Source organism: Anopheles bellator, chromosome X (genome assembly GCF_943735745.2).
Source record: "Anopheles bellator chromosome X, idAnoBellAS_SP24_06.2, whole genome shotgun sequence".
In the NCBI taxonomy this organism is placed as follows: domain Eukaryota; kingdom Metazoa; phylum Arthropoda; class Insecta; order Diptera; family Culicidae; genus Anopheles; species Anopheles bellator.
The window spans coordinates 5,264,135-5,276,137 of record NC_071287.1 but is presented as its reverse complement, the minus strand read 5'-3'; the positions used below and the strand labels follow the sequence as shown (position 1 = coordinate 5,276,137).

Here is a 12,003-nt window from a genome sequence, read left to right as displayed (position 1 = left end):
TAAAAGTACCAGTAAAGTACCAGTTATAAAACAAGCCTAAACTTGAAACTGTACGATCGATATTTCACGAGATATCGATGACTAAAGTCATCTACCAAGAAAATAATGGATTACTTTTCCCCCGCCCCAAATATGAAGTTATTTTCATTTAATTGTTGTTTACAGCTGTTTAATTCCAGAACCATCAGCGAAACTCAGCAAGGGAAGCGATGGCAAACCAGCAAAAAAAAATTACCAAAACCAGGATGTAGGCCCCCCGCTGATAGTGCAATCGGTAACGCTCGTCGCTGTCAACACAGCTGGCCTGGGTTCGAATCCCGGGACCGGTTGTCGGTTGGTTGCGATTCCCGATATCGGCTTGACATGAGGGTTGGCACGGGCCTAGAACAACCCCGCCCGTAAAAACGAACTTGTTACGAATAGCACCAGAGATATTAAAAATGTCTCTGGTGCAGGCCGTCCAAAAGGACGAAGGTATTAAGCCGCGCTTGGGATGGCGAGAGTACGTCGATAGAAACGCAACAACGGCCGAGATTACGTTGTGGAGGACGAAGGCGCTCGGCCGCGACCGCGGTGGAAGTAGTCTTCGATGCAGTCCAAGACCGCTCGACGGTTCTAGTCGGATAAGTAAGTAAGTAGCCTGTAGTCAAATAAGTAAATTTTCCTGACTTGAAACGCCGCATGTTTTATTAGTCTTATTATTTTCATTCTCGGCACCAGGCTGAGTGACATTTTCAATAACTTGTATTACATGACTTTATGAAACATTTTCCACGAAAAACGTTCCATGAACGCACCACAGTTACTTCCGAAAAACCAAGCAGCATCGAGCACATTCCTTCGTTCACGAGATTCAAAACAAAACAATTGCACGGCCGCCACTGTTTATCTTATGTACAATTTTCAAACTGCATCATATGCGCCTAGCGTGCAGCTCTAAGACTGCCACATTAGGTAGCATTCAATCAGTCCTTCTTAAAAACTTTCCTTACTCGGTTAGAGGATCCCACTATCATAATTTTTTTTTGTTCGCTTCCGTGATTCTTAAGTCCCTAAACCTACACTTTCGGGCAAAAGTATGTGATTCCCTGCTTCTCCTAACTATACCAAATCTGGCGCACATAGCCAACAGCCCAATATTGTTTCCATGTTTTCCCTTGTGTAGCCGTTTAACATAAGTTTGACGCAGGGACCTACATGGTTTCAGCAAGTTTAACATCATCGAAGGGTGCGACTTGTTACCGTACGGATAGTTTAGTGAGCTTACAGAATATAATTCGTTTATTGCTGACGAGTAAATGGATCCCGTTGGCACTTAACATTAAAATAGAACTACTAAACAAGTGTACAATAAATAGTTCTAGCGTATGCGCTAGTTAAGCAAGGTGGCTTCTTTTCGAAATATTTTCATAAAACCCAAGTATTGAGTGACTCGATTAGGTCATAATAGTTGTGAGCTAGAAATAAAGCATCACACACTGTGCACGTAACGTCAGTAATATTGAAAGCGCGACGGCCCCACTTTACAATGGAACGCAACTCTATAAAACAAAACCTGTTCATATTATACTACGTTGGTGTTTTTTGACTTATGCAGAGACATAACATCCAATTCCAATACTTTAGTATGCATGAAAACCATTTGCAATTCAGACGTAAGACGTAATACGATTTAAAGTGAAGAGACCTGCCTTTCATACTTAATCAAGAAAGGACTCATTACAATATTATGCCAGGAGGGGTTGATTTCAATTACTTCTTACGTTAACTTCAGTCATTGCCCAGCAAGCGTTAGTTACGTTAGTGCCGTTGAATGCGACCACGACATGACGAAGACTCCAGCTATTACTAAACGTGTAACACATTAGCTAAGTGTTCATTAAAGTATTTTCCGACTTGGATGATTTAAGTTGCTGTCGCTGTTCGCAGAACAAGCTACCTAACGGGGCGAAAGACGGTATCGGCATAGTTTGTGTCGGACTAGTTACAGCACTGGCACTGCTAGTGGTGCTGACAAAAGAAGACGAGCTGCCGGACGACATTACGCCAGACAGCACCGGTGGCCTAGTGGGCGAGTAGTCAATCTTGCTGCGATCGCGTATGGGAAATTTATTTCTCACGCAACTCAGATCTAACTCAAGTGTATTGAACCGTGGCCTTGTACGAAATTTGCTCTGATGACCACTCTGCTTAACGAAAGCTGGATACTTTGAATCTTGATCCTGCATATGTGGTTCATCCTTTGTCGTGCTGGTGTGAACAGTTGATGAATCGATTTTATTGAAAGGCATACCGGCGACAGTGCTATCGGTAGTACTAGTAGCTTCGCCCGACACATAGGCGACCTTAGCTTTGTTACTCTGCGGTGTGGATGACAGTTCATCCAAATTTTCCAGACTTGCTTCATAAACGCTGGCAAGCGGAGGAGATTTTAACAAAAATCCGGCTACACCACCGGCAGGAACCATTTTACACGGTGCCCCGGGCGATAAAAGTGGTGCTGGATTTCTTAGCATCGCACTGTAGTTGAGTGCATGTGTTTTGCCTGCCACTAATTCAACGGTATGCGTTACTGAACCGGTTGGCCCAGAAGTATCTTTCGAGTCTGGTCTTACCGAGAAATCGGCAGGCTTGTTTACTTCTGGTTCATGACTACTCATTGCATCGTAGAGCACCCCAGAATGTAGATCAAGAAACAGCTCCTGCAAGAAACGGCGGGACACCAACCGAAACGTGTTTGAACTGAGCATGTGACACACTTCTGAGTAGAGACAAACGTCCTGGAACGCATCCGGGTGTGACTGCTTTGCATCGAGAAGAACGCTACGGGACTGTTTATTCCACACTGGATTTGCCATTCGTTGCACGTGGCGTAAAATACTGTTGGCAATATTTTCGTCGGCTACCTTCTCTCCGCACATTGCATCCCAAGTTCCAGCTGCATCATCTGTGCTTAACTGCGCGCTATTTGTTGCCTGTTTTGCGAACATGAATTGTTCACCCAATGCCTTCCAACAACACCGAAGACATTGAGCTTTACTGTGGTTTTCGTGAGACCATCGCTTGTTGTTGTCATGTTGAGCAGAAGTATTCGTTAACGGTGACGCGCTTGGCACAGCTCCTATTTTTACTAGCTGCTCGTAATCAACATCATTTTTCTCTACAGATTGCGGGTCTATGCTGGAAATACTTTGGCATTCGGACTTTCTTGTTTCCGTGTCCGTTACTGGTTTTCGTTTCTCCTTCATAGGATGGGTTTGAGGACGTTCGGAAGCTGTATGAAAAACGTGCGTCTGACGAGTTTCATTCTCGGGAAACAGTAGCAAAATGTTTGACGGGAAACATATACCTGGCGAAGAAGAAAAATTGTAGTTGCTGTAGCGAAATCATCGCTGGTTTTTTTTACCCATGTAGCAAGGGCCGCTTATGCTCGTCGACGTTAGCAAGGTACTTATAGGTGTGGGCATTGATATTGCACTATCATCTTTGGTCATGCTATTAGAGAGTTAAAAAAACCGGAACACAAAAGAACACTATATTATGGAACATGGAAAAGACACATTAGCATGACACCGGTTTCTTACAATGACTCATTGCGATATTTGCGGTCGAGGCTGCGAATCTTCCAGCGCAAGTCTAGGTCTTCGTCTATCGATGCAAAACTTTGAACAGGTTTGCCAAAATAAGAGGGAAATCTTGCTGTAGGTACAAGAATTAATGAAAGCACATTATCACACTTTATACTATATATGCCTAAATCATCCGTAGGGGAGTTAGTAAATAGTTTGCGATGCATACCACTCATATACCGATGCTTCCTGTAGCTGTGCGAGTCCACCTGAGTAAAAGATGCCATTTCCTTGTCCATACCTCTGCCAATCGGCCCTGACCGAGCGTCAGTTGCATTTGATGAGGTTGACATGGGTGATCCGGATATAAACGACAACCGACATCGAGTGTCATCCATAGCACGAAAGTGCTGCGGTGAAGAAGACGAAGTCTCAGTGTTCTCTAACACTTTGTGCTTAGTTTCGGTCGATTTTTCGTCTTCCTCTTCTGTGGTTAGCACATGATGGTAATAATCTTCAGCGTTCTTGCTCGACAACGAACTCGTCTCGGGTGAAAACGAACTATACGGATCCTTGATCGGCCAGTGTGTGTTTCGGTCGTGTCGCACGCTGACCCAGCCGAGGGTTTGCAGTACTGCAGCTCCTTGGCTGGTGCTGGCTATGAGACACAGACCACCGAGTGTCGTAGCCCGTATGGAGTACACATCTGACGATCGTACCAACTGTACCAGCTTCCCAAAAAACCATGGATGACATTCCTTAACAAACTCGATCGCTTCCTTGCTTGTGCAAGTGTGGCATGTGGCCCATATAGCCATCTTAAGCTGCAAACAGTCGCGCTCGTCGCGGCAACGATTGCTACGTACAATGGCCATTAGTTCGTCCACCTTGCCGTGGCAGAGCAGCTGAGAAAAGCCTCGATATGTTTGCGCCAGCTGCCCGTAAAGGTGCGGTAGAAGGTTAGCAGCCACGTTAGCACCGTTGGTAGTACCGTTCGTGCAATGTCTCCGGCTGTACGTGCCATCTTCTGACCGAACGTGTTGTGTCAAGTTAGCGTGGGTGTCCGATTCAACCAGTAGAACGTAACGCTCATTATAGGTGGATATCCATTGCTCGATTTCGAGCACGACTTGCGCAGCAGGATGGTTCAGACCACGTGGAATTGAGTAGAAGCGCATCATTACCATCTTGGCGCGATCGCCTAATCGATCGAGCTGAGGCCAGAAATGTGCCAGTTCCTCCAGGTACACACGTTCGTAGCAAGCTTCTTCCAAGAGATCGACTACCGCCAGCACAATGCACCGAGGCTGCGACTCGCCCTGCATCGTACCAACCAGTTTCAACATTAGCTGGATACCCCACACCTCAAAGTTGGGCAACCGAGCTCGCAACAGCACACGTAGCATCTGTATACTGTACAGGCGTGCTTTTGCCGACGAATGCTTCAGAAGAGCCTTAGCAAGTATGCTACGTGGTTCTCCTTCCATAGTATAGTCCAAGCCCGAAATTATCAGCTTTATATAGCAGAGATGATTTGTCTTCGATACGATCGTGGATAGTTCCTTAAAAACGTCGGTGTTTCGTAGAATCTCCATGCCACCCTCCGTCCGGCACATGCGACCAATGAACAGAAAGTACTGCTGGCACATTGTGCTAGTCATGTGCTGGGGGCTAAACAAACACTCGTGCGCCGATTTTTTCGCATGAATCGCCAGCAGCTGCCGACTGATGTCGGTAAACAGATCGGTTAGGATGCGAATACACTCTAGCTGTAAAAAGCAAACAGGATAGCATTACGAGTTGCATATTTCCAGCTTTTCTATGTCGATCAACAATGTAGATCTTACCTCGGGCGACTGGAGCATTGCATCGATAAGTTCCAGCCCAGCAGTAACGTAGGCAGGAAGCTGCCTGTTCGTGCTCATTAGGTCCTGGTGCGAGAAGCGATTGTTGCTCGGCTTGAAGTAATCCACTAGCCGCCGAACAAATCGATTGTTTTGGTCCTCCAGTTTCATTCCCAGCATCTCGGACTGCGAAACAATTTACATGTACAATATAGCTTTAGTTATTAACAGTACTTTGTAAACTGAACTATGTCACGCTAATACAATTTCGGAAAACCCAGGTTTCAGCTGAAAGTGGATGTGACGGCATGCCAAACAAGATGTAAAAAATCAAAATTGCCTTTCAAAAACGTACCCGTAGTATTGTAATAATGATGTCCCAATCCCACATGTTGGGGTCCTTCAGTAAAAGTACGTGCGATTCTTTGATGAGCCGGTCGCTTTCCTTGATGCTGTCCCACAATTGCAGTAGTTTGTTTCGTTTAGGTGGTGCACGCTTTGCAGGAATTGTGCAACTGTCAGGCGTATCCCATCCCGGTTGCCTGGAGAAGCTAGAGCCGTTTGGCGGCGAAAGCACCTGACCAAACAGACTTCCAACAACTCTGCTCCCATTACTTATTGAATCATGATGCGACCGCTTTATTCCATCTAATGTGCTGTACTTGAAGTTGGTAAATGTTGGTACATTTACGGCTGGGATGCTAGCAGAAAGTTCGCGCCGAAAGGTTCGCGTATTGATCAGTTCGCCGCTCTGAATAATGCAGTCGAGATACAGACTGCACGATGCAGGCCTGTTTTGGAGCATCAAATGAAACTGTTGCAATGCCGATATGGCGGCCCGGGCCTGGTGGTTTCCTTCGATGGCCCGAGCGACGAGCATCGGAAGAGCAGCTGCCGGCGTAAGTGCACATATTTCAGCGGGCAGTAAATGGTGCAGCTGGTAGGTAATTTTCGCTAGCAATATTGTGGCCCGTACAGAGATAAATGTATCACTCGAAATGATAACTTCTATGAGCGCGTTGAGCAATCCGTTTTCGACGAAACAGTAAAGGAGCAGAGCAAGATGAATTTCACAAAGATTCGGCACACTGCCGGCTAGACTTGGCAAAATGGACATGCCCTCGGCGGCGACGAATCCCTCATTCAAACGCCATGCATCTTGGTATTCGGCTGGATCAACCACCAGCATTGCAACCGAGTACTCATCGGTCCACACAGGTTGTGCCAGTCCGAGAAGCTCGTACAGTAAGTCCAGTACCGCTTTGCGTATCTCGAGCTGGTTAAGGTACAGTATTTCGATCAAGGCTCTCAACCCCGACGGCCGATGCGGGTCACAGAACTCAATCGTTCCGGCCCAGGAACGAAGAACGGACAGTAACGCCAACCGACTACAAGTGAACCTCAAATCTCGGGCATCCTTATTCCGATCCATAATACCAACACGATAGGTGAAGTCGCAGTATGGTGCCGCAAAGCAGTCTAAGTGGACGGCAGCGATTTCTCTCGTCCTGGGCCACTCCAGCATGTACAGCAGGACTCCACAGAGACTCTCCGCAATCCTGGGACTATGACACTCGAGTACATTTCGTGTGATGACACTAACGCCTCCGCACTTAATCAGCAGCATTGGGTTTAGTACTCCAATCTCGCACAGCGTCGCCAAGCAGCATCGCAGCAGCCTATCCTCACCACTACCGACTTCCGTAGTATTTGTGGTGCCGCCGGCACCAACGCCAGTTCCGCTTCCACTTTCTCCAAGGGCGACTAAGCAGCGCATCACAGCAGGACTCAACTCGCTTGGGGCAACAGCCAGCATACGCCGCACTATTTTTAATGCCTGTATACGTTCCTCGTCATTCCGCAGGATCACATCCAAACTGCGACACACCAAGTGTGCTAGGTTAAGTGAATTGAATACATGCAGGTCCTCCGGAACTATCAACAAATGGCGCAACGCTCGTAGAGCACCTGCGCGAATCTGAGGTAGTTGATGCAACAGATTGTGGCTAACGTAGCCCATTAACTGCTTGTTCGTGAAACCGAGAATACCTTCGCGCTGGCCTGCCACGCAAGCATGTCTTTGAGCAGTTACGTAACCGCCTTTGGATGTACTCATTTCCGTTGGTCCCATGTCGTGTTTGCATCGATCAACCAACTTGACCAAAGCGTTAAGGAGGCTCAGACGCTTGTTTACGGACGTTCGTGAAGAACACAGGCCTGCTACTATGTCAATCGTATTCTCTCTTGGTGTCTTCGCCTCATCTATATAGTAGCAATCCTCCGGAAGAAGTCGGGCTGCAACGAATCAAAGTAGATTTTTGACATTTTTCGAGCAGTTTCCAGATTTACTATACTTATATTTACTAGACTAGATTTACTATGTAGGTATATGAGTTGAAAATCTCGGTGTTTTAGATGAAGAAAAGATATAATTTTTATGAGAACCTCAAAATATTTCACTCAAAGTAATGCCTGGTCGATGCTACACCGGGTCTGTACTTTAAGAGTTAAATTTGTACTTACACCTTTGTCGTAGACTTCTCCGAATCATCCAGCTAGATATCGCCATTTTTCTACGATGTTGGTTGATGGATGGTTGAACATAGAAGTACGGTTATTGGACCCGTTCTGGCTATGCTTATTGACTTCGTCCTGGTTCAATGAGCTTCCAGATAATAATAAATTGATGTAATTTATTATTTGCAACACATTATTCCATTAAGTAGATTTTCCCAGTAGACAAATTTGGTATGGTATTAAATGGTATGAGAAATGTAGGAGCTCCTCGCTGATAGAACAGTCGGTAACGCTCGTCGCTGTAACGTAGCTGGCCTGGGTTCGAATCCCGGGACCGGGGTGACATTAAAAACGAACTGTTACGAAAAGCACCACAGATATTAACAATGTTTCAGGTGCAAGCCAAGACAGCGGTTGTAGCGCCAAAGAAAACGAAGAGAAATATATGGTTAACCCTGTTTGATTGAAATAAAGTGCCACTACTTCAACACCACTACCGTTAATGTCAATTTTAATGCTGCTGAGTTGCTTTGTGGAAATATAATGCCAATGAGAACGACTTCCATCTAGTTGCCGTGCGACCATTGTGCGACCCTGAACCGTATTTAGAGTAAGATTCCAGTTTAATGCATTGAATTCGTCATTGAGGCTCTAACGCCTCTTGGTCTGCCTTTGACGCGATGTCCTTGTGGATTCATAGTTAACGCATGTTTGCCAACTTCAGTTCCGCTTCTGCGTAGTGTGTGTCCGCGCCCCTGACATTAGCATTTTAGTTCTTGCGAATTCATTATTTTGTTTTGCTGCTCTTATAGTTTGAGAGATTTTGATAATGAAGCTTCTTTCATTCCTTAGCGTCATGTCGCTGTTGTAATATCATTCAAGAGACTTAGAGCATGACGCTTATTTCATCTCTTAAGGGAAGCGCTTTCCTCGCCTTTTAAAAGTTACTGTAACATCCGTTGTCTTCTTATGGGAGAGCAATCAGATGCAAGGGTGGCAACAGACCAATTAACACCGCGATAGGCACGTCCACTCCCGACCACGGTCGCTCGCAATTTTAGCGTCATGTATTGATCTAACTAGGTAGACCTCAACATTGTTTACATGTATACAAATACATACAAAATACAAAATACACCAATCAACTGTACCATGTTTAACTGAGTAATCTGTATATACAAACACACACACATATACATACATATATAAATATATATTGCTGTAGTACTACTACATGTATCCGTTATGACGTTGCACTTAGTAAATAATTATTGCACGATGTATGGCTTTAGTGAACAAATAAAGTTTATTTTTGGTTTCGCGGACGGAAGCAATTTGAAAATTTTTCATATTTCATAGATCACTAATAACGACACTGCGCTGGGAACTGGGAACCACATTACGACGACTTTTTCCCACTCAAAAGAACGCGTTCATCGCGGTTTCTGTAGCGAAATTCACGTTTATCTTCACATTCACATCTTCTTCATCGGGAACGTGTCAGGTGAACTGCAAAAAGGAACAAACAAATTTATAACCATATCATAACGGAAGATGATTAAGGGTAAGGGCATAAATGTGGGATGGGGTCCGCGGTATTGGTGCAGGTTTTTGGATTATTTAAAGTGTCAAAGATTACCTATAACAATGACGCCATGTCTGCAGCAGATTGATTTGTTTTGCCAGTCAGCAAAGCACACTATAGCTTATGATTACCATTCATACTTTTCTTATTTTATAGTTATGCAGTGGGTATGTAAACCATTTCACATGAAGCACGCTGCCTGCAGTGGCTCAGTGAATGGTTTGCGCCTTAAATTAATTTTTTTTATTGCTTTCTTACGCTCTTCGCTGAAGCTGTTGCGTGGCTTTCTAGATGAAATTCATATTTTGGGTCCTATTTTGAAACTCGAATGGTCGAGTGAGCACAGCAAGCAACAGTAAGAGAAAGCAGAAAGCAACAAAAGAGAAGGCAGAAAGAGAAAGCTATAGCAAAATGACGCTCGAGTGAACGTTTGAGTGAACGTTTGAGTGAACGTTTGAGTGAACGATTGAGTGAACGATTCAGTTTCATAAACGTGGGGTAAATTTTTCTATTTTTCGTTCACTGTAAACCATGTAAACTCTCGAAGCAAAATATGGATACTTAGCTGTAATGCTGAAGCGGCTACTGAAAATGTTAAATTTAAAAAAATGTATAATCACAAACCTTAATTTCTAGTGATGAAAAATTTTTCTGCAGGCCTTCATCGTTAAGGTAATTCGAAGATCTGCTTCGATGATTACCAACACAACAACAGGCTGTATTATTGCTGTATAATCAGCAGTCCTTACATTTTCCATTTAGTTGTATGTAGTTGTGATACGATGGCGATGGCTGTCAGCAGTAATGTTGTTGAGGGCGGTATTATTTGGTTACAATGTGAAGCATTTCTTGGAAATCCTTCACCGAATGAAGCAACCGAAACAAAGTAGTAGTCTCTTAGTCTTTATGTAGCGTAAGCGACTTAAATCCGTAGATTTTTGCGCGTCATTAATTAATAGTTTTCTGTGAGCAAGGCGATAGTTCGAATCCTGGCCGTGCACCAACCCGGCTGTAAAACTTTAGGTTGATATTTCGTACTGCTCTGCAGCTCGGTTGATAACAGAGAAAAACCTTGCATTATTTTTGAAAACGTCCCATTTTCTGGAGCTTGTGAACAGATGTTATTTTAACAAATTTACAGTTCACTATGTGACTTTATTGTCGTCTTTCCAATTGAAACTCTGGTATTATTTTCGAAAACAATGTGAAATGTCATCGCCGTGGCAACCCTAGGAAATCCCGAACTGTTGAGCGTTACGTTACGTGTGGTAGTGTGATAGATATAGCTAGCAAACAGTGGGAATCGACGCGTTACGACGACGTGTCTTAATGTTTCCTAAAGGTCGAAATTCCGAAGGTCGAAATTGTCGGTTACTGACAGGCCAAAATCCTGCGACGAGTGGGCAAAGCAGCGCACATGCATCTCCAGGGTTCGCTAGTGCTTTCAGCGAATGTTTCCGGCAGGTGTGCTGAATTAAGCGAATTAGAATGATGCGGACGCTTAATTTTGGTAGACAAACCAAGCCCAACCGACCGAGTCATGTGGACCGAGTACGTTCACTGCCGCATGGGTGAATACGGCTGCGCGCGCTTTTTCGTTCGCTTTTCTAGATCCCCGTCTGCAAACCCACACTATCGCAAATGGAGCACACTGTGTATGTGCACCTTTGCGTGTATGCTTCTCTTTGGCTTTCTATCGCGCACCCATACCAAGGCAAGCCCTGGCCAGGGCTGAGGACGAGGTTTCAGTCAGTGGTGTTAGTACATCCCGTACAAAATCGGAGCCCATTCACGAATTCGGGCCATTCAATTTGCTCGAGTTAGATACGCTACGTTTTCGAAGTTGAATCGTAGCGTTATTTTCGTAAACTGTATGAAATGTCATCGGCACATCATGTCGTGCATCTATACGGAATTGACTGAAAACGTCTCAAGTCCAAGTCATTGCACTTTTACCCGTGTGCAGCAATGGACGAAACTTAGCGTAACAGTGTCAACAGCCGGTTCGTTGTGAATGTTCGGGTATTCATTAAAATGTGATTCGTTCAAATGTGGGCTTTCGCAATGCGAACAGGAATATTTGATTACACCAAGTTCGTTACCGCGTGGCGATTAATAATCGTAAACAAACATGCGAATAATCCTACTCGTGCCAGATGCAAAAGAATAGGCTTTTCGAAATGTTGCAAAGCGTTGTCCGCGTGCGCGTTACCCGATTGATGCGTTAGTTCACGGTGTTCGGCTGACACCGTTTCAGGGAAGAAAAAACACGAATATTTGTTACTTAAAATACTTGTGTTACTTGTGCAGTCGTTTACCATAATACATCATCTATTTTGGCAAACCCATTAAGTGTAATTTTAGTTCATTACCGCACGATTTGAGTATCGGTGTCTCCAAGTTAACCTCAACTTCGGTACGATTGTGCGTGCTTGTTTTCGTGTCGACAGTTCGATTCTTACGTGATGTCTCTGAGTCCTCGTGTCAA

General features: G+C 44.7%; 1 protein-coding gene across 1 annotated transcript; it reads right to left on the bottom strand.

Moving 5' to 3' along the window:
- Nucleotides 1-728: 728 nt before the first annotated feature.
- LOC131213171 (rapamycin-insensitive companion of mTOR) lies at nucleotides 729-8,026 on the bottom strand. Its single transcript, XM_058207153.1, has 7 exons — nucleotides 7,937-8,026; nucleotides 5,769-7,708; nucleotides 5,417-5,599; nucleotides 3,799-5,338; nucleotides 3,585-3,699; nucleotides 3,407-3,495; nucleotides 729-3,349 (listed from the first exon to the last, which is right to left on the bottom strand). The coding sequence occupies exons 1-7, from the start codon at nucleotides 7,980-7,982 to the stop codon at nucleotides 1,869-1,871; spliced, it is 5,394 nt and encodes a 1,797-aa protein (XP_058063136.1). The 5' UTR covers nucleotides 7,983-8,026; the 3' UTR covers nucleotides 729-1,868.
- Nucleotides 8,027-12,003: the final 3,977 nt, after the last annotated feature.

Excerpts from the sequence above, each read along its gene's own strand:
- LOC131213171 (XM_058207153.1), bottom strand. The coding sequence starts at position 7,982 with ATGGCGATATCTAGCTGGATGATTCGGAGAAGTCTACGACAAAGGT. Across the intron at positions 3,700-3,798 it reads GAAGCATCGGTATATGAGTG|CAAGATTTCCCTCTTATTTT; the intron begins GTATGCATCGCA and ends TTGTACCTACAG. Across the intron at positions 3,496-3,584 it reads AAATATCGCAATGAGTCATT|CATGACCAAAGATGATAGTG; the intron begins GTAAGAAACCGG and ends ACTCTCTAATAG.